Genomic DNA, 24,076 nt, shown 5'->3' with positions numbered 1-24,076 from the left:
TAGAAACATTTGCCAATTTGGTAAGATACTATTAGTAAATATTTGTGTTTTCTAGAATATGTTTTTCAACTGAGTTATTTAAGGGGAGATATCACTTCACATAAATATTCGAAAGAAAGTTAAATATTCATTGTTTTACTTATAACAATGGTTACCAATGTAGTACATGTTTCACTGTATTATATTGCAGCCAATCAGAACGTCTTAAAGATGGCATGTGATTCTGTACAATTATCACCTGAAATAGTCAATTGATAAAGAACGACTTCCTTGTCAAGGTAAGACATATCTCAAATGTCTTCAAGAAGGAAATAAGTATTGTTGACACATTTTAAATGTTTTCTGTTCAATATAATCTATTTTACCATTCAAATTAATTTAATTCCACTATTTTACTATTATTTGGCCACTTTGGACAACAAAATTCCTGACAGGATTCTTCTTCCTGTTTATGTCCATTAAGTGCGGATTTATTATCGTGTTTTCAGTAAAGATACAAATCAAAACAAAGAAAGATTTTAAATACTGTCCACTGATAGAGTTCACCTCCTATATATATTGAAAGGAAATTATGTAATCAGGCTTTCTTCCCTGTATGCCCTGGAATAGGCACGTTAAGATACAATATCATTCGTCCTTTATGTATATTTTGCGACTTAAAAAGAACATCTAGATAATGACACCAGAAGTTATATCTCTTTTGAAAACTTAGACGTAGGTGTCAATCAAGTATCATTATTATTTACCAAAAGCGCAAAAAAAATAATCCATCTTTTTTGGAAATTTTATTTTGACGTTCCACATTAACTTTATCTTTACCTGGATATATATGTCATGTCTCATTAGTTCGAATCGATATACGGGTGTCATGATGTTTGCATTATAATCCTCTGGTGTTTACTACTTCTTATATTCATAAAAAGTTACCAATTTTCCTCTTGCATCAGGCACTTCTTTACCGACCAAGAGCGTTTGAATAAATCGTTTTTTACTATTGAAAATTTTGTTGCCGTTTTTTTCTATTAGCTTTCAATTCTTCGACTTATGATTCAAGTTTGCTCCTGACAAAATGCCTGATGCAACTTCGTTTACGTTTTTTTTTCAATGAGTGCTTTATGTTACAACAATTATGATTCATGTTTAAATGTAGTGTATTGGAGTAACAATTGCACGTTGATTAATTAGAGTAATTCATCAGACCTACCAATAATATTTTTCTGGTATATATTAAGTTTTCTAATTTTTAATCATGAATCCCACATAAACACTGTAATAGTTACTGTTATTTTTTATAGCTGTTTTAATAAATCAATTTATTTCATTTCTTATCACATTTTATATTTTTCAATAATAAAAAAGATATAATGTACTTCTTATTATTGTCAACAATGACGAGTTTGGTATCTATGTAGGCCTTATACGTTTTATTGAACGGTTTATCAGAACTGATAAAAAATATATTTACAATCAGTATGTGTGACATTTTCTAAATGCATGAATGAGTTTAAATAACCACATATTTCACAGGTTTAGAGAGTTCATCTTTCTTATCTGATTTTAAATACATCAAAGATAATATATATATATATACATATTTATACATATTGTATACATGTAGATCGTCTAAACATCAGCCCAACAATGTTAGATCTGTAAATTTGATTTCGCAGTTATTGTTTCTTTCCTCACATGGACTCGAACTCATGCTACAAAGACATCGTGACACCAAATCGTCTTGCACTGTATCCGACACGCTTTTTCTCTTGATAAAATTTATTGTACATATATATTTTTCATCTTCCACATCACTTTACAACTTCAATATACAAAAACATCAAGACCTTACACTATCAGGCTACCTCACTCTTATCTCACATGCGGCTCACTCATTCTACTTATTTCAGAAACCTACACAGAATACCAAATAAAAGATAAAAATGGCCTATATAACGCAATTGTTTGCAAAATAACTCAAACATTTGTTTTATCTTATTTCTAATGTAAGGTTCAAAGGAAGTAGCAGTTATAACTGGAGGAGACTGCATATATCAAAATTTATCCCTTTTGTAAAATGCTTGTACCTGAAATACGAATATTTGGAACATATCATTGACGAATACTGCGTAAGATAATATACATAAGAAGGTGTTGTATGAATGTCAACGAGCCATCCAAGTCACTATTTTTAATAGCAAACCATTAAAGGTCTAATTACGGTCTTCAGCCGGAGTTTTGGCTCACACTGAACAGCAAGCTATAAAGGTCCCAAAACTTAATATATATAAAATGTCATTATAATACATGTATTTATATATTACAAAGCAAATAGAGAAAATTGATGTTATATCGAAGAATGTAAAAAATTGACCCTGCTAATACAGCTATAGCCAAATATAAATATAATTTTAAAGTTAGCTCTCCGTTTGAGGATTGTGTAAGGTAGTTATATCTAAACAAGCTATTCTTTTGCAATAAAATGAAGATGTTTTATTGTGTAAATTATGTTATGTCTTTTCAAATTGCTACCTAAGCATCTTGGAGTTACTTCACTAGATTGAAATGAAAATGTCATGACTTTTTCTTCAATATTGAGATGTTGGCCATTATCATTTTAAGTACATGGATAATTACAGTCAGAACATTAATGCATTAAACATTGTCATGATTAATTGTCATATTAACAATGCAACAAATAGTTAGCACAGATATGTAAGTGTCAAATCAAAAGTCAAATAAAACATGATCTTCTTTTGCTGTTAAACTGGAAGTCTCAGGGCTTGGTTAATTTGTGTTACTACCATAAGTTTTCAAGCTTGTGGCTGCTTAATCTCAGGGTAGAAGTGGCAGAAATACTGCATGAGGAACTGTACACGAACCGGGTCCAAGGCATTTTTATTGTTCGTAAAGTCATCACGGTAGGAAAGTGGGCTCTCAGACAGTCTTGGGTATAAAGTTCTGGGAGAATAAATTCCAACAAATGTTTGGTAAAATAACCTGGTCCCGAAGATGAATTGAATTCCCAAACTATATCACATGCTGCTTTCTGGTACTGTGATGGTATATGCTGAAATTTACTGTCTATCACATTGAACCCATTGATTGATGGATATAATCTTTTTGAAGTTGTTAGTCTAAAAGTTAGCGATAAGTTTCTGCAGGTGTGTTTGTTGGAGACGGATAAAAAAGTGAAGTTAGGATGAGTTTTTTCGTTGCTCTCTTGTTGGGGTTGCTGTCATGTTACCCACTGGTCTATGTTGGGTGAAACTCTGAGATGTACTTGGCTTATCCACTAGGCTCTGTACAAGGCGAATTAGTCTCTCGTTTTGTTTCTGCAGTTTGCTCATGGCATCATCTTGAGTTAGGGATCGCTCGTTTATGACTTGCATCTTGGACGTCAGGTCTGCCATAGCTAGCATTACGCTGTTTCCAGGTAGCTGTTTGTCTAGAAATACTGCAATTATTGATTGGGGAGTTGGTGATGTTGGTGGTGGTGGCGTAGGTGTTAGAAGTTCAATGGACAGAACAGGTGATGGTGTTGCTGATTTAAACTGATAAGGGTCTTCTACGACAGCAGTTTCTCGTATTCCCTCACACCATCGGATTACTTTGGCATCAGGCTTCAATTTTAAAAGCACTGTTACGAAAGAAGGTTTTTTCAACATTTTTCTTATATATTCATTGAGAATCTAGTATATTGGCACCATTTTTCCGTTGGTGGATACCTCTTGGATGGCTGGTACATCTACCACAAATAATATTATTTTTTTATTATCCAATTTTCCTCTTTTGCATGTAAAGTTTATACAAACCCAATACTTTAGATATACTATATATCATTATTAATATTACATACAGGTAACATAATTTAATTTGTTCTTTTGATAGTAAGCTTTTGTTATGGTAAATAACCAATTTCTATTTGTTCCTTGGAAATACATTCTTATAGTATTTCCCAAGTATGACCGAATAGAGAAGTTTACACTAGATCCAAAGTTTTAATTCTTGCCAATGAAAAAAAAAATCACACAAGTATTGCACTCCGAGAAAATTCAAAACGGAAATTCCCTTATCAAATGGCAAAATCAAATGATGAAACACATCAAACGAATGAACAACAACTGTCATATTTCAGCATATGTGATACATGAAAAGACAAGATGGTTATCTAAAAGACACTATATTTATCATAAGTGATTATAAGATATTATTAAAACCAGTGGCAATATTCACAAATACAATCTTGTATTTCAAAAATCAGTTTATATGCTAAATTGTTTCAAAAGGAAATATTGATGAATTATCACAAAATACTGTAAGACATATTGTCTAAAGGTGTGCATTACTTTAACACTTTCATTGTGACCTGCTAACTTGTCATAAAAAAAACTTTTCTAGCTAGTAATTATAACTATAGTTTACATTTTTTAGCTACATGACACATTATGCATGATTTTCCGACGAGCTAGAACAAAAGAAAAACAATATTCCATGCATTACTTTAAACGGGGTATTTCAGCTAGCACTGAAAAATTGTAGTGTGTTGGAATGCGCAGAATGTTATGTTAAAAGTTCTTCTGTGGCTTGTTGCTCTCTTTCTTCACAAGGGCCCGCATTTAAATTTTATGTTTCGACCAGGATTGACAAAAAAGACATAATTCTTTTATATGGATTGTACTGCTAGTAAGAGAAGTCCTAGAATAACCGGAAATACAAACCACATTATTCATGTTATTTACTCATGTGTTTGCCTTTTTTGAATACGACACTTGCTAAACACTGTTATATATGGAAATTGCATAATGTGTGTAGTATCAAATGTAAGATAAAAAAAAATGAAATAAAAATGTGTAGTATCAAATGTAAGATAAAAAAAAATGAAATAAAAATGTGTAAAAAATAATGAGATATAAAGGTAGATTCATGTTATACCGCCGTCTTGGATTGTACAATCCCAATACACAATCGGTTTGGTTCTTTACGTAAATCTGAAAATTTGGAGATGGATTTGCAATTTATTGGCATGAGTGTTTATTTCTCTAAAAAAAAATGATTAATTTATTTCATTATACAAAAGGTTTTTACCAATTATTTGTGTTTCTTGAATAATTCAAGAAGGAATAACTCTTTTAGTAAAACAAAAATACTAGAATGATAAGGAAATTTTAAACGTTAATAAATGTTTTAACTTGTTCAAAGAAAGCATGTTTTTTTTATTTTCTTAAAGCATATGAAAAAACCTTTCTTTTCATATTTTATTTCAAAAATCTATCTCAATTTCTTTTTATGCACAAACATGTGGGTTTTTGTTATGAACAATCTATACAAATTTGGATAGTGTTGTACGACACGTAACTTTAAAAATAGCGCAGTGACCAATACTTTTTATTATATTTTTGAAAGGGCATAGTAAATTCTTCATTTTGGCAAGTATAAGAAAATTTTATCTGAGGAAATATATACAGATGATCCCTCTTAAGAATTTGAAAAGGGTATAGTCTGTTTGTATATTGTTGGTGACAAATATAGAGAGCAAGAAAAAAACTATTCATTATGTACACAGATTCCGTGCGAAAGAAACCGTCATAAGTAGTCTAGTAAATTAAGCGTTTATATCGAATTATTTATTTTTGATTTCATAGTATAATTAGTTATCAAAGGTACCAGGATTATAATTTAGTACGCCAGACGCGCGTTTCGTCTACATAAGACTCATCAGTGACGCTCATATCAAAATATTATAAAGCCAAACAAGTACAAAGTATAAGATGAGTGAGTATATGACATCAAATAGTTTGTGATTGAATTTAGTTATAACTATAATTACTCTGATTAGAATTCAAACCCTAAAAGAATGTTGTTTCTGAAGACACACACATTTGAGGTTATTTTTTTCTTCTTCAAATATTGGTGTTGCACCCTCTGTGACACTCGCGTAGGTAAAAGTCAACTGAATATCGGTTAAAAAAATATTTTTTTGTTTTTACGCTTTAATAAGAGAAAACTAGTTCTTCCTAGTTTATTTACATTTGGTTGTATTGAAATACATAACAGAAAAGATGATTAGAAATGCATGTCATGTCGATAAAATTGATAAACAAATTTTGGTTCAATAATCAGTGTGAAAAGGGCATTGAGTTCAGATGAATTCAAAATGACCTTGTAGCTGGGTATATTGTATTGCATGCAATGTTGATTTTAAAATCGTGATAAAATTCTACCCAATCAGATCATCACGAATAAATAGCATTTAATTTGACCTTACATATGCTACCTGGAGGTTTTACAATCGTCGTACGAATGTAAACAAGGTAGTTTAGGTTTTTGAATGACTTAAAAATGGGAAATATGTGTTGAATCGCATACCTGTTTTTAAACCTGAATATCAGTATTAGTTGGCTGTTTTTCATCGATGTTTTTAGCAGCTAAGTCGACAACGGTAGTCGACTGTTATGGCATTATTTTTGACTTACTTCTTTTACATTTATTGATGATAATTAACCAATTATCATGAGAAAAAAAACAACCGTTCGTACCCCTCAGTAAAAAACGACCTTACATTTTTAATAATTTTAAATATTCTTAATCATATTCATGTATGTATTATTCACTTAAAAGATGTCTTTTGAATTTTTATTTGATGGTTTCTAATACAAATTTTCAAAAAACTCTTCGGACGCCTTTCTGTTATAAATTTGTTTTTCATTAAGAGAAAATTATTATTTCGACATATAATTTTTTGCTAATCTGTCTGTCATGTAAATTCTGTATTGGTACATTTTCTTCACTGTATCAAGTATATTCAATTAACATTCAAAAAACAGAATGAAACATTTTAATAATGATATTTATCAACAGTAAAAAACAAATGGCATGTTAAAAACTTTGAATGGTCAAAATTCTAACGTGTCTTGTTTTGAGTTTATAGCTGCATGTACATGATATTGTATTATTGTGTTATTACCATGATTTATTACAACTTGTTGGTTAAACACATTTAAATTCATGTTATTGGGATATCGAGACAACTATGACCAGCTCTGAACACTATTGGGTCGCATAGACTGAATTTAATAATTCAACTTTCGGTGGCTTAGTGAATATTCATTTTCTGTAGAATCTGGTTTTAATACACAACGCGTGCAACATATGGAACAGGATCTGCTTACCCTGCCGGAGCACCTGAGATCACGCCTAGTTTTTGATGGGGTTCGTGTTGTTTATTCTTTACTTTTCTATGTTGTGTTATGTGTTCTATTGTTTGTCTGTTTGTCTTTTTCATTTTTAGCCATGGCGTTGTCAGTTTATTTTAGTTTTATGAGTTTGACTGTCCTATTGGTATCTTTTGTCCCTCCTTTAATCCCCTACATAATATTAGACATGATGATGGAATTGATTGTATATTAGCTTAATCATCTGTCCTACATGATTGTAAGATACAGTCACAGAAAAACCCATATTATATTCATAATTACCATTAATATGATGATATACATATATATGATCAATATAGTGTTTGTAATGTTGTATTGCACTATTTCAGATGAAAAGAAATACTGAAAGTCTTAGAGTTATGCAGGAAAGGAATAAACAACCACAATCGTAAGTATTTACATATTTTAGGTAAGCTTTGTTTTACTTTACTCAATATGCATATGATCGCCAAGATGATTAGTGTCAAAAAGTAGTTATCCCCCCCCCCCATTGTTATTGTTATAAAAACATATATAGAATAACACTATTACAAACGTAATCCCAATTCAATGTTCAATTTTGTTAACTTTTATGTGACGTCACTTTTAATGGCGTTGAAACAATCGTGTAACCCACTGTTTATTATTCTATCAAATTGTATATGTGTTCTATCGTAAAGGCATTGTAGGTGTTCGTTATTATTTTGTGGATTTAATTTTGAAATGTATTATTATATAATTTATTTATGTCCTGGGAAGTCATTTATTTATACCGTATATTCCTGTCACGTTATGTGGTCATTTCAGCGGTATTTGAACCATGTTCAATCTATCATTTATTCCTATAATGTTCTGTACCAAGTCAGGAGTATGGTAGTTTTTATCAAATCGTTCGTTTCTATGTATGTTTCATTGGAGTTTGATTTTGTTGCACTTTAGTGTTCCTGGTGTTTTCATCTTATAGCTGATGTGTTTTCAACGGTTTTATTTTGTAACACGGATTTGTTTTTTTTAACCGATTGAAGACTTTTGAAAAATAGTAAACAACTGTTTCTTTCAATTTGAATTACAGTAAAACATAAGTTCAGATAATGATATTTTTCGATTGGTTTATTTCCTGAACAACTAGATTTAAGGCGTTCTTATGTCATAAATCATGTACCATTATAAAGCCAGCTAAACCTAATAAGAATTTTGTAAAACCAATGTGTATGCCCTTGTATGTGATATGGGATAATCGTCCATTTCCACTGTTCATTTATATCAACTTTCAAAAGGCTTTGTTGAGACCTCACAGTCGAAATTTCTAATTCAATCATCTATATTATTCTTGCATGAATTATTATTATATTTACATTCAATCATTCACATAGGTTCTGTGCTTTTAATATCAATTTAATATCGTTTCGAATATAAATGGGTGTTGTATTTGCCTTTATTACAACAACATTATTTGCTTAATGTGACTAATAAGATAAACATGATAAAGGCATTGCCAAAAAAAACCAAAATAAAACACTATCAGTTATTTCAGAATTTCAACTTACACAATTGCATATTTTTTTAACACGTTACTTATGTAGAATTTTTTTAATATGAATTATGCATACTTACTTATTTATAGTCAAATGACTTATGTTCACTGTTTGCATTTTTTTCCTTTGTCTTCAGGGAAGATTGGAACACTGAGAGCTGTCCAATTAAGCCAAGAAATGGTAAATAGTGTTAGAAAAATTTTCCTTTTCAAAGAGGCATTTAAAAATTATTTGATAACATTCATAAATTTATTCAATTTTGTTCTTGGAAAAATGATTATGCCTCGATTTTTGCAGCGGTTTAATTTTTCCTATGAAATATATGTTCTCAAATCGAATGTTTGTATGACAAATGTTACAATCAGTTAATATCTTAATAATATTTCAATTGAGGTGAAAATTCTGGAAATGACACTGATCTATGATAATATAAATGGATATGGTCTACAATTGTACTACATTTTTAATATTTGGTTTTTCCAATATTCTTATTACATTTGTATTACAGATGCTATAAAAAGTTTTTCAGTAGAAGCTAAAAGTGGGAAAAAATCAAAGAAAAGAAGGATTGAAAAAAAATCCCAAAAAATAGGTAGGATTTATAGTTATTTTGATTTTATAGAAATGTGATTTTGTATTTTATTTTCATAAAAATCTATTATATGAAAAGATGAACCCATTATGTTTAACCATTTCTTCTTTATAGCTGCTTCTCATAGTAAAGACATCACACAAAAAAAAGCAAATAAACGGATTATGATCTAACTATCATCAAATAACATCTGCCTTTTCAGATTCACCTTTTTTAAATATATATCAATCAGGGTAGCAATCACTAGATAAAGAGTTTTATATAAACATATATTTACATTAATTGTTTAATTATTCAATAGTTGCTTGATATTTGTTAATGAATTTTAACTGTTTAAATGATCTCACCTATCAAAATTAAAGAAAGAACCTAGCAAAATAAAACATCATGTCATAATTTAACACATTCTCTAATTTAAAAAAACCTTTGATACAGATAGAATCAATGAACGAAATGTTCAAGAGGAACAAAGTATGCCAAAAAGGAAAAAGGCGTCAGGAAAAACAGGTGTGTCTTCTTATTATATTTATGATTTGAAAATTTTACTCAATTCTATAATTGAAAATATTTATATTGATTGAACATGGAGAATAAAATCTGTTTTTAAGTAGTAATTGCGAGTTGATCATTTAGACATGAGCATAACAAGATTTATTTAGAAACTCCTCTCACATAGTGTTTTTTTTTAGCTTTTTCATGAGGATTTTTTGATACCCCAAACATGATGGAAAGAAAGCAAAGAGATATAGTCTTTTTAACAAGATATATTTATAGATCCTGAACTGTCCAACAAAAATATTACTGTTCTTATTCTATAATTTTGTATTTATAGAGACAACCCTAGATATGATAACTGAAGGTAAATATATATAAACACATGTCCGATTTATAATCAATTAAAACCTTGAAAGAACTATATTTTAAAAGAACACATCAAACATGTGATTAGGCGAATTGAAATGATGTTAAACTACTCGGTTTCACTAACCGTAAAACTTATGATTTGATATTCCAGTTGTTTGAAAGGCGGATGCTTATTTCTGAGAATAAGGTAACAGCAGTTTATCAATTCTCATTAATGAGTTTAAAAAAGATCATGGTACCAAACAAAAAAGGATTAGATTAATTTACAAAAAGGAACGATATCAAAATCGTCCACACGGGATGCATTAATCACCCACCGTGCGGATTAATACTCAGTCAAAATCGGGAATAGTACACAAACGGTAACATTACATATGTGACGAGTATTCTAGTATCTTAAGGATTCAGATAGCAGAAAAATGTCTCTGGTGAGTTGATTTCAGTAGCCTTTGATACAAATGCATTTGTTTAATTGATATGGTGAATATAAAAAATATACATAAAATCTTGAATATGATATAGCTGTGTGTGACAGTACAGATATTGGTAGATATCATCATATTATAGAAAATCAAAGATTATTCTGAGCAATCTTAAGGTACATATGATAGCTCCCTTCTATAGAAACTGCATTCTTCATATTTTAGAAGTCGTTTTATATTATTCCTGTTTACTATAGTAGCATAGCCAAATATTCATGTAACGTCCTTTTTTTATGTAAGAAAGCACTATTTTCACGATTTTTGATAAGGTGGGGTAACATATAAGAAAGGAATATATACGAAATAGCAATGCTATCAATTAAATAAAACTCAAATTTAAACACAGAGATAGAGAAAAAGTATGCAAGGTATAATAACCAAACCATTTGTCAACATTACTACGTATAAATATGTGTTCTTTATACAATGTCGTTCATGCAGAAGAAGATGAAGATGAACCACCAGTAGTTTACAAAAGTAAAGCAGAAAAAGGAAACAATGAGATACTCTCACAAAAATCAGGTATGTCTAGTTTCATCTCATCAGCAATCTTTGAAGATGAATGTAAATGTAAAGCAAAATTATCTGAATTGAATTTTGATTGTGCATTAAACTGTAAATCGTAACAATTTTTGAAGTAATGTTGTTTCTATTTTTTATGACATCATTCATTACTACTACCAACCTGAAGTAATGTTGTTTCTATTCTATATGACATCATTCATTACTACTACCAACCTGAAGTAATGTTGTTTCTATTCTATATGACATCATTCATTACTATAACCAACCTGAAGTAATGTTGGTTTTATTCATTAAATCTATATTTCAGGAAAAGAAGGAGACGAAGGAGAAGAAAAGAAATGTGTTAGCCAGAGGACCATAATCAAGCCAAAAAGACTCTCGACTAGGTAACATATTTTTCGAACACTTTCATAATATTTTTATAAAACTGCATGCGTGTATATTATAATTTTATGCAAAGACTATCCTAGTATCATATTCCTACACTTCGAAAATCTAGAACGCAAAAGTACGTTCCGCATATATTGAATAAACACATTGTGATTGTATTTAACAGTTTAAAGAAATATAAATTTCTGGTGATCTTATGTTTAAACAGAAACATATGCTTTCCTTCAATGTTCAGTTATTTTATGTACTCAATTTCATAACATTCAACATGTTCAACAACAACAAAAAATTCTGAGCAGTTTATTCTCGGATTATGTAGCATATAATTACAAAATCAAATATACCTATCTTTCCTATATTCTCGCAATCGGTAGTTACACCCCAAATTCATGACTCCATTGCTTTGTTTGATTAAATTAATCAACCTCCAGCAATCACTTAGGAAAAAAAGAAGAGGTATGAATGTCAGCGAGACACCTGTTTAAATAACTCTAAATGATGACAATGTAAGCAATTGTACGTCTTATTACAACCTTTGTTAATACCCATGCCGTTAACACAGCTATGCAAGTCTTCAGCATGTCAATCTGTTCAAACGCAAATCCAAAGACATAGTTCATGAGAAAACTAAAACTCAGAACAAAAAATATAACAGACACCAACCAACGAACAATTCTGAATAAAAGGCTTCTCACATTTGGACAATCACTTGAATCATGTGACTAGATTACACATGTTAACATTTTGCTTAATAACAGGTTGTGTGACCAGGCTTAGTAGTTTTATGTTTTTACAAAATGAACAGAAATCAACACCATACCGAAAGATACATTTTCCAAATTATTATCTTTCGCAAATAAAATTAAAGCTGAAAGTAGTGTCAAATAAAAAAGGAAAAACATATTAAAACATCTAAATTTCACTTAAACATTACAAAATAATTCTACATAATCTTTGAATATTCTGAATGATTTGGTTAATTTCTATTTTACTGAATCAGAACAATGTACCTGATCAGTAATCTTGATATACCAAATAAACTAAATACCTTCAATAGATTATTTTTACAAACATATTGATTAAACTTTCATATATAATAATACAATCAAAGGAGGATAAACACAACAGTTTATGCTTGAAATCAAATTCCTATGAAGTATTTAACTTTATGACTGGCGTGAAATTGGTGCCTCTGAGAATTGCTACCTTCGATTTAAATGTTGACTGCGTAACAATATTCGAATTATAATATGCCTGTGTCCGTTTCACTTGTAGTAGGTACAAAAGGTATCAAAAAGTGAAGTAAAGTGTGAACATTAGAAAAATTCAAACATGAAGGAACAGAAATAACTTGTTCACAAATATCTCGAGCTTTACTTCAGGTATAAGAGTTTTTAACGATCTTATGTATAATATGATATTCAATAATTGCAATAATGTACGTTATATAATTACTAGATATAGTTGTTAGATTTTATTGTTTCAAGGTAAAGGGAGCTATACGTATGTATACCTATCCTTAGTTTGCTGTATTTTTTTTTTTTTTATATCTTTTACATGTTTTATTACTGTTTGTCTCATTTCAATTTGCTATAAGAGACGGCTATTTAATTTGTTGTTAATGTATCATTTTTTCATTATAAGTGCACTCTAATAAAAAAACGATCTAGGACATTGTTTATATCAAACAGATGAATGATTAAATGAATAAGTACTAGATGATTTTTATCCCTTTACATACAATTTATTATAATTTTAAATTTGACGTTTAGTCGAAAATAGTAGTGAAAATTTTAAGAAAATACATAGATTTGTCATTTTGATTTATGTATTTATATAATATATAATATCCCATTAACCAATGAACATGACAACTATATACATGTTTTAGACCAACGAAGCCACCCTTTACGTGGATTGTACAAATTGGCTTGATCCTTTTGGTTGTTCAAATATCTGCCGCTTGGGAAAATTTAGCAGGTAAGCAATATAACAAGTGAACTTGTAGTCACATGAGAGTAATTGGTTTATCAAATCAGCCGTTGATCCTACATATTTTGAACATTACTGAAGTTTTACTTTGATTGTATGCTTGTTTTTCTATTCGCCGTGTCAGAATCTAATGCATTCTAGGTAATATTTCCAAAAGCGTACAACAAAACGTTGTGATTGGTTACGTGATACACATTAGAATTTCAAACAATAACGTTATCTTCATTTGAAGTACGAATAATGAGATAACTCATAGACCTCTAGATTCTGATAAGTCGAATTGGAAACGTTTCATTGAAAATACACTTTCCTAGAAACTTGTTACATTTCATTATTTTTTCTAAAAGAAAACTTTTTTAAACGACATAGATGTGGAGATGTGTACTTCATTTTTTTTTATTGTATCATTTATGTGTTGAATTGTTTTAAGAAATCGTAGTGGTTAGTGTTGTGTAACTTTTAACTTTTTTATGTAATGTTTTGTTAACTTGGTAGGTTTTTGTTGTCTTTCATTGTTTTGCAATGTCGCAGACAATGTCTTTTCTATTCATACGATTTGCATGTCTTTTGCTTACCCTCTGTTTCTTTTGTAAACTATGCATAATATATGCTTGGTACAACAGAAGCTGTGTTTTTATAATTTATCTCAACCTTCCATCCAATAAAAAGTATTTCATGTGTCCTCCAAACACTATTTTTGTGGAAAATTATATCAAATTTTATAAATGAAATCCTGTGCGTCTGATTATCAGGAAATAAAATTCCACGTATATGAGCCTTTTTTGAATTTCTATATGGGAAATATACTTTATCATTTGGTACCACATATGTTATTTCGTTTATCATTTATAAATAATAGTATGTCGTCATTTTCTATTGAATAGTTGAATTTGGTATTTCTCTGTCCTGAATGTCCTTCCATTCATTTGTATTGTAGTCCTGTTGTCATTTTAGTGTTAAATATAACATTGCCATAAAAGCGGGAAGTTTAGCTAGCTACAAAACCAGGTTCAACCCACCATTGTTTTGTAAAATGTCCTCTACCAAGTCAGGAAAATGACAACTGTTTTTGTGTGTGTTACATTGCCGTTTGTTTTTTTGTTGCACTTTAGTGTTTCTGTAGTTTCGTTGTTTTCCTCTTATATTTGATGTGTTTCCCTCAGTTTTAGTTAGTAACCTGGATTTTTATCTCTCAATTGATTAATGACTTTAGAACAGCGGTTTACTACTTTTACTTTCATTCGTACCATTTGAAAATTTATTCTATATCATTTATTTATCTATCAAACAAAACCCGCTATAGAACATGAAATATTGTGTTTAATGATACTTGCAATTTTGTATTTAAGAAAAAACGTACCTTAAGTACTGAATTATATGAACACATATAACAATAATATATAATGGTACGATCTGGTGAACATTATAATCTTCCATTATTGTACAGAATGGTATACATTATTATCTTCCATACGTCACTAAATTGTATATATCATAATCGTCCATTTGGTAAGAAAGATTTTTTGTTTTGGTTCAAAATCTGTGGTTCGAATTGGTGATGGTACGAAAAGACTATTGTTTAATGAAGACCGTGCAACACGAACCTGACCGAAAATTCAAAAAAGTGTTCCCCGTGATTTTTTATTTTCTTTATTCTTTAATTTTTAGTGCCTCTTGTCGATCTTTCGATGAGGAAGGTCCTTCACATGATTCATAGGATTTTGTGTTTACGTTTATTGTTAAACACTGTCCATGACTAGTTAAGGAAAGCTTTAACGCTCACATTCATGTTTAATTTATCAACAATTTTAATGAATGACCCATGTCATGGTCAGAAATTCATCATGAAGTAGTTGTCTTTTATTGTTCAGTTTCATATGTGTTTTTTGGCAGTTATTCATCAAGAAGGATGTTTTTTTCAATTAAAACAATTTTACATTATGACTTGTAATTATCATAGTTGTTACAATGATCAGAACCGTGAATATCCTCGTCCACTTTCTCTCTTATTGATAATTATCTCATAAGATGAAATACAACATCAAGTTAATTCTATATTAGTTAATTTACAATTAAGTTAGATTTATCAACCTTATTTCAATACGAGGAATAAACATAATCAAAACGAAAAAAAGGCTATATCTAAGTATAACGTTAAAAAGATGAACCTGAAGAAGGCAACTAAAAAACAAATATCCATTTTAAATTATTGTGTTCCTCAAAACATAACTGACGTTGCAAATTCGTAGATATTTAATTTCATGATTTCGGCTGCATACATTCCTTTTTAAAATTTATAAATCTATGAACATATAAATTCGTGGTTCCTCTGTACCTACGTAATACACGAAAATTGGTATACATCAAATATCAATTAATCCACAGTAGATGTATTTGGTAATATATTTGTCATTGGTTTTTTTTATTAATTTTTGCAGTTAATGTTACTTTGAAAACAACAGAAGCTGAATATGGAAAAAATATGTCGATTCTGTGTATAACACAGGATCTGTGCACAGTAAATTCTTGGTCTGTTAAAAGCCAAAATGGGGCGTACGAAACTGTATCAAGAGAGTCAACATCATTCGATCCAACAAAGTATGGTGCTCAACTGAATCATGAAAAAAACGCGACCAATTATGAATTGATAGTTTATCATTTGGTCAAAGATGATTTATCCAATGACTACCGCTGCGAATGTGATACTTCCCCAGGATATCTAATGAATATAATTGACCAAATTATGGGTTAGTAGTTATTTAATAGTTGGGATTAGTAGGATACATCTGCTTTAAAATTTTAGGTGGATTGGGGGTGGAGGGGGTCTTAATCAAAATAGACTATTTTAATGATTTGTCGAAATGTAGTTTTTATCATGCTTTTTCCAAAAAAAAAAAAAAAAAAAGTGTGATTCAACGGTCTTTTTCCACACTACAGGTTGCTCAAAATTGTAAGATTGTGCATAGAACAATGCTTGGACAATCCAATTTTGTAAGAGGAAAAAAACACAAGAGAATTGTAAGATAAAAGGTGAGAAGATAGCTCTCATAATATGTAAAAAAAAAAGGGGCAAAATATACCAGAGGACCAGCAAAACTCATTAATCGAAAATAAACTGACAACGCCATGGCTAAAAATGAAAAAGACAAACAGACAAATAACAGTTTACAAGAAACAACATAGAAAGCTAAAGACTGAGCAACACGAACCCCAACAAAAACTGGGGGTGATCTCAGGTTTCCGGAAGGGTAGCTGATCCTGCTCCACATCGTGTTGCTTTCAGATAAGAAAAAAATGGGGAAACCTGATTTATTTTCTTGTTACTTCTTTTTTTAATTTGGAATTCACACAACTTTTCATTATAAAAATGTCTTTATTTCACTTATCTTTGCTTTCATAACTTATTTAAAAAAGAAGTAATCACACTAACATAAACTGGGTGTTGCATATCTTTGTATATGCAATAATTAAGTAATAATGTATCCCAGTTCTGTTCTCTCTTGTTTCAGTTTATTAAAATAAGCATTCATATTTATCTTTCCTTGGTAAATAAGGCCTGTATAAATTAATTCCAAGCTGACAAATGATATATCCAAAGACTTTAAATTATTCACTTTATTTTCATTTTTAACAATACGTTATTATGGCCTCTCTTATTTTTCAAGTGACTGTAAAACTTCTGATATTACGTAAATCGTTCATAATACGTTTGGTTTCTTTAAATACCTGTATTCACTTAAAAAAATGAAATCGAATCGACATGTTAATGTAATCATCACATTTCACCAATACACTATTTAAAAGCTTCTTTTGTATTGACTTTTAAAATATTGCTAATGACATTTGCACGTCATAATGATGTAGACTGTTTTTAATTTCTTACTGTATAAGACGACTTGAAGATATTTTTTCAAAACATCTCCAAAAGAAATCTTTTCGTGTTGAATGAGAAAGTTGTATCTCCATGTTGCTTATTCAAATTTTATCCAATGCAACGCAATTAAAAACGATGTAATGTGTTTATACGTATATCTTTCTCGATTCTATTTCTTAACCGGATGTAACAGAGCATTTCGACGATTTAAGATTTTTGTAAAAACTGAAATGAAATAAAACCAGTATATACTTAATGTCATAGTTAAAAGTCAAAAATGTTTTTATTTGTATTTATATTATTCAGTTATAAATGACACCAAGAGTAATCAAGGTAAGAAATGAAGACCCAGACATAGTTAAAATTGTGTGTATGTCTTAAATACAATTTTCAAAGTGGATGTATATCATTTGATCATATTTAAGAACAAATCCTGTACGTAGTGTTTTTCTGTACAACTGTTGACATCACAATAAGGATGTAAGCTCCAGACACTTGTTTCATAAAGATACTTTAAATTACATTAAACTTTATACTATTTCGAAATTAGTTTCAAAGATGTTTAATAATTTTATATATGCTGTAGCAGAATGATTATTTCATGTGTTTTTTTTCTCTTTTAGTCCATTCAATCTAGTACAAATTCAACCCTTACCTTAAAGTTATTGCTATAGAAGATTTTCAAGTTTTAATCTTTAGCATTATACCCCAAATATACACAGAAAGAGTCCAATAAATTCTTACTTGAGGAAGACTGAAAAATCACGTTTTAAAATTCCGATGAAGATTTGCATTGAAAAGGGAGATAACTCTGCAAAAGGCAGATATATCAAGAAAAATTGATACAAGATTAGAACTTTACCGCATCTATTAAAATATTATGTATAGATATAAACAATACATCCAAGGCAAAATGGTCACAAAGCCACAATTTTTTTATTTTTCTAATGAAAAATGCACAAAAAATAATAGAAAAATACCCATAACGATACGGTTTTGTACATTTCATGAGCAAAAGATTATATAATATAGTCAAATACGAACATATAACCCCGCCAAAGAATCATACGGTTTACTTTTTTTTAAATTGTTATTTGGATGGAGAGTTGTCTCATTGGCATTTACACTACATCTTCCTTTATCTATTTACATTAATTGTAAAAAGTCAACCGAAAATTGTCCGAAAAAGACCAAATTTTTCGGAGTTATCTCCCCTTCCAATGTTAATTTCCATAGGAAATTAAGTAGGAAATTAAAAAAGCTGATTTAAGTTTACCTCATGTAAGTTTTTATGGGACTTTGTCTGTGTATATTTTGGGCTTAATGCTTTAGATTAGAACTAACACGTTTTCAGTTGCAATCAGTTTGAGGTTAACACTCAGTCTGACTGGACTATTTCAAAATACAAATGTATGTAACATGATGGCTAGGATATTTACGGGTAGATATAATAGGATGTTGGATATGCGTTGATTATGAAGGCACACCAAAACAGCTTTGATTTGTTTAACAAAACTTGTGACGCTCAGTATAAAAAAAGACGTGTATTCGAATGAAGATTAATTTTCTAGTCAAAATATTTCTATATATCAAAAACATGAATACAGAAAATTAAAAGTATAATACTATGGTACCTTTATTATTTATAGATTCACCTCTGGATGAAAGATCCAAAATAACGTATGTTATCGGTGTTATAGGCATAGGTGTTTTATTGATTATACTACTCAGTGCCATATACCAAGTCCGCAAATGGGTGGTAATTATTCAAAAGAAGTAAGTAGCATTGTTTAAATACAAAACAGTACATGAGAACGATTCCCAACCCAAAAAGTCATTAGTGTACATCAGTGCTCTAGATAAAACATGTCTGGTAGGAAATACTGGTTTAAACGAGAGTAGAAAACAATTTCAATGTTTATTCTTTCAGATGGTTTGTATAATTCCGTTATGTCGTAACCACCCACTATACTGTTCTCGTTTCTACTATTTTCACCTACCGAATTTGACTTATCACATCGATTGTATTAGCATGAGCAACACGACAGGTAACACGCGGTTACGTGTTGAGCACAACCTGCCTACTTTGCAAGAGTAATTAAGATTTTGTGGGTTTCTTTTCCGTGTTTTTAGCACGGCATTATCAGTTGTGCGTATGAGTTTGATAATCCCATTGGTATCTTCCACTTGTTTTTTTAATTTGCACAATTTACTAAGGCATTTGTTAATAGAAGAGGTTCAATGAAATAGTTCATTTGTTTGATTACAAAAAAAAGCAGAAACCTTAATATAAGACTGTACATCATATAGTGAAAAACAACTAAATTGTTTGTTGTATGTTACTTATGGATGATAGTGTATCATCATTTATTACTTTTATTTGTCATTATTTCAGACATGAAGATAAACTGAATGGTAATACAAGATTATCATTGAGTAAAGAAGAGGAAAATATGATTTAGATATCATTCCAAGACCAGTGTGCATATTTAGATCATTAATGGTCTATAAACAACTTATATACTGTATATAGAAAAAAAAACCTTCCTTAATTGTTTGGTTTGCACAGAAACTAACACAAATGATAATTTAGTGCACGTAATATCATTATTTCATTTCAGTTGTTATTAGGGTGAAATTTAAAATGGCATTTGAAAATAGCATGATTCGCACATTCGTTTCCTCGAGCTCTTCTCCTAAATACCTAATAATAATTCAATGGAACTTCCGTAATGGGTTTTTATGTTTTGTTTTGGCAGAAATGTCTTTTAGCTTTCCCTTAGCATCTTACCAAATCATGAATTTTCAAGGAGCAGAGATTTCTATATAAATTGTTCTCGCAATAATTTTACTTATGTCTGAATTTTAACATGTCAACATATGAAACATGATTCTTAAAATGAAAACAACACGTCAAATAGCTACATGCGATCGAATCGTAAGTCCAAAGTGTTAACATTGTATATATGTTAGTAAAAATTGTCTTTGTGCGCAATATATATACATTTAAGAATGTCATGATCGTGCATTCAGTTGATAAAGTGAATTTTTACTAATGCGTTTCGCAACCTGTTTTGTTTTGTCTTTACATTGAATGTGTGTGATATGTTCTAATAATACTTAATTCTTAGAGAACAAGATATATATCAATTATTTGTTTATGACTTATGACTATCTTCCGGTAACGGCTATTAGACCTTTTCAACATCTCTCGACACCGACTAATGACACCTACAGTTTACAGGTAAAATGGATGGGTCGTCTCAAAGTTTTACCAAATATTTGCCGCATGTAAATAACGATTAATTTGTTGGTATAAAAGCTTTTATGAAATTTTCCAAAATTTATGAAAAATAATTACTGGACTGTCCGTACGTCCGTATCACACTTGTGAACACGACCAAATTGGTATTTTTCAACCGATCTTCACCTTAGTTGATGTACATATTCAATTTCTGGAGGGATACTTACACATGTTGATTTTGAAGGTCTAAGGAAAATATCACATCTTATTTTTTTTTATCAATGGCGGACTTCTCCGCTTCAAGATACTTTGTTAGAGTTGATGTTTTTCATGATAAATTTTGAAAAAAAATATAATTGACTTCTCGTTTTAATGTTACAACATCTAAAGCAGTGCATATTTTTACATACCTTCGTATGGAATTTATATTTCAAGTTGTTAGTTTATACTAAAGAGCTTATTGACATTGCAAAATCAATATGGACAGTGCTAAGCAGGGGTTTGGAGACCAACGGCTGATGTCCCGAAAACAACATACCTTGTCCCTTCGTCATAGTGTCCTTCTCCTGATCCTGAAAATGAGCTTTGGGTTTCTTACTAGAAGTTGATCAAATTTCGTTGATTTTATTTATACACTGTCATTGCTATATTTTGTTTTGTTTTCATCAGGTCAGAATTTATTTCTCTATATCCAATTTCCGGAAGAAAGTTTTGTACCTTTTTCAAGTTTTTTTTCGTACTTATTTATTTTGTATCTCATCTATGACCATGCATAAGGGAGGTTTTCAATCAAAATAGGGAGAAATAATCCGCTGCGTTTCCCTGAGGACTGTTTATCCAAATCGTCAACCTTTAGTTACACCTCAAATTAATCGTAAGCCATAACATTTGAGAGAAAGAGCAGAAAATTTAATCGCGTGATTGGTGAATACAGAATTCAAGAGGAACACCAAATTGGTGAATTGCAAATATACAAAGTATTCAGTAGATTTTGAAGGCACACAAGGCCAAAACTAACAGACATTGTATAAACAAGTGCCGCCCTTGTCAACAGACATAAAACATTGTTTAATTAAATATCAACTACAATTAAACATTCTTAAGTTAGTTTTTTTTCTTCATTTTCCTAATTCCACAAGGACAGCTAGAAGCTCAACGTCCAAAAAGATGAAATGTGACTTAAAGTCCATAATTCTTCTTTTCATTTTTTTGTTATTTTTGAGACGACCCCAAACATTTTACCTGTCGTAGTCGTTCTCAACTGTAGGTGTCGAAAGATGTTGAAAAGGTCTATTACTCCATATACTCTACTATGTGTCTATTTTTTTACGCACATGTGTCACTGCTCCACATTCTTTATATACCCTAAGTCAGAATCCTATAGCATAATGGTTGTCTTAAGTTTATGTTGGTTATATTGGTTGATCGGAAAATGTTTTGTTATAAATTAGGCAGTTCGCTTCCTCGTACGCGTTGTTTCACATATTTAATGTCGAAGCCTTTTAAAGCCAACTCTACAGTATAAATTTTCTTTTTGGTGATGGCCGTGTTACGGCCAATAGTTGATAAATATCAATTCATTATCAATATTTGTCTCATTGGTAATAAAACCACATTTCTTCATTTTGATATGAGTAGCCGAATAACAACAACTTAACTTCGATTTTTTTAAATATCTTATTGGTATGAAAATACAGTAAAATATATTATGAAGAACAAATTACTCTATTGATTACATATCATACTGATGAAATTACATGTCAAGAAATAAACTTCGTTCTGTGTTTGTTTACTTGTTTTTGTTAATATTTCTTTTGATTCAGTGAAGCCATTTTAATTGATATTTGATGTTGTGTTATTTCATGTTATGATGTTACACACTTATATATGGTTAGCATGAAGGTTTTCGCCTGTTAAGATGTTAAACCCGCTGCGTTTGTTTACACATGTCCTAATTCGGGAACCTAATGTTAAGTGGTAGTTGTTTGTTGATCTGGTTTATCAGTATTTCCCGTATTTTTTTATTTTTCTTTATAGATTAGACCGTTGTTGTTTTTGCTTTGAATGGTTTGAAACTCGTCATTTATGTGACCCTTCATAAATTGCTGTTGGTTGTAAGTTAAACATCTGTTTTGACCTTCAATTGTTTACTTTTTTCAAATTCTGACTTTGATTGGACACTATAATAATATCTTCTTATATCTAATTAATATGCTTTCTGTCAAATTCATACTATGAAAATCTCATGAACCTGTGCATGGACTGATTGAAAGAAATATGCAATAAAGTATCGGAAGGTCAAATTGAGCTTTTCCCATCACTTGGCGTCCGTCGTTCGTCGTCCGTCGTCCGTCTTCCGTCGTCGTCGTCGTCGTCGTCGTCCGTCGTTGTTAACTTTTACAAAAATCTTCTCCTCTGAAACTACTGGGCCAAATTGAACCAAATTTAGCCACAATCATTATTATGGTATCTAGTTTAAAAAAAAGTGTGTCCGGTGACCTTGCCGATCAACCAAGATGGCCGCCATGGCAAAAAATAGAACATAAGTGTGAAATGAAGTTTTTTGGCTTATAACTAAAAAAACCAAAGCAATTAGAGTAAATCTGACATGGAATACAATTGGTTAACAGGTCAACATCTATCTGCCCTCAAATTTTCAGATTAATCCAACAATCTGTTGTTGGGTTGCTGCCCCTGAATTGGTAATTTGAGGAAATTTTTGCTGTTTTTGGTTATTATCTTGAATATTATTATAGATAAAGATAAACTGTAAACAGCAATAATGTTCAGCAAAGTAAGATTTACAAATAAGGTAAAACGACCGAAATGGTCAGTGGACCCCTTTAGGAGTTATTGCCCTTTATAGTCAATTTTTAACCATTTTTCGTAAATTTTAGTAATCTTTTACAAAATTTTTCTCCTCTGAAACTACTGAACTAAAGTAATCCAAACTTGGCCATAATCTTTGAGTTATCTTAATTAAAAAATGTGTCCGTTGACCGGGCCATCAAACCAAAATGGCTGCCACGGCTAAAAATAGAACATGGGGGTAAAATGCAGTTTTTGGCTTATAACTCAAAAACCAAAGCATTTATAGAAAATCTGACAGGATTAAATTGTTAATCAGGTCAAGATATATCTGCCCTGATATTTTCACATGGACAACCCGTTGTTAGGTTACTGCCCTGAATTGGTAATTTTAAGGAAATTTTGCCTTTTTTTGTTATTATCTTGAATATTATTATAGATAGAGATAAACTGTAAACAGCAATAACGTTCATGACAAAAATAGTCAATTGACCCCTTAAGGGGTTATCGCCCCTTATAGTTAATTTTTAACATTTTTCATAATTTTTTGTAAATTTTTAGAAAATATTTTCCACTGTTA

General features: G+C 30.3%; 1 protein-coding gene across 1 annotated transcript; it reads left to right on the top strand.

The window, feature by feature from the left end:
* Window positions 1-217: 217 nt before the first annotated feature.
* LOC139526983 (uncharacterized) lies at window positions 218-22,466 on the top strand. The gene is made up of 13 exons (XM_071322184.1): window positions 218-278; window positions 7,541-7,599; window positions 8,862-8,905; window positions 9,234-9,317; window positions 9,753-9,824; window positions 10,150-10,176; window positions 11,105-11,185; window positions 11,496-11,574; window positions 13,470-13,558; window positions 16,009-16,317; window positions 17,751-17,777; window positions 19,094-19,220; window positions 19,840-22,466. Exons 2-13 carry the CDS (start codon window positions 7,541-7,543, stop codon window positions 19,904-19,906), a joined length of 1,065 nt encoding a protein of 354 aa, XP_071178285.1. The 5' UTR covers window positions 218-278; the 3' UTR covers window positions 19,907-22,466.
* The last annotated feature ends 1,610 nt before the right edge of the window (window positions 22,467-24,076 follow it).

The sequence above is a fragment of the Mytilus edulis genome, chromosome 6 (genome assembly GCF_963676685.1).
Source record: "Mytilus edulis chromosome 6, xbMytEdul2.2, whole genome shotgun sequence".
Lineage (NCBI taxonomy): Eukaryota > Metazoa > Mollusca > Bivalvia > Mytilida > Mytilidae > Mytilus > Mytilus edulis.
Note: the sequence above shows the minus strand (reverse complement) of the source record. Positions and strands in the feature narration are given on the sequence as shown.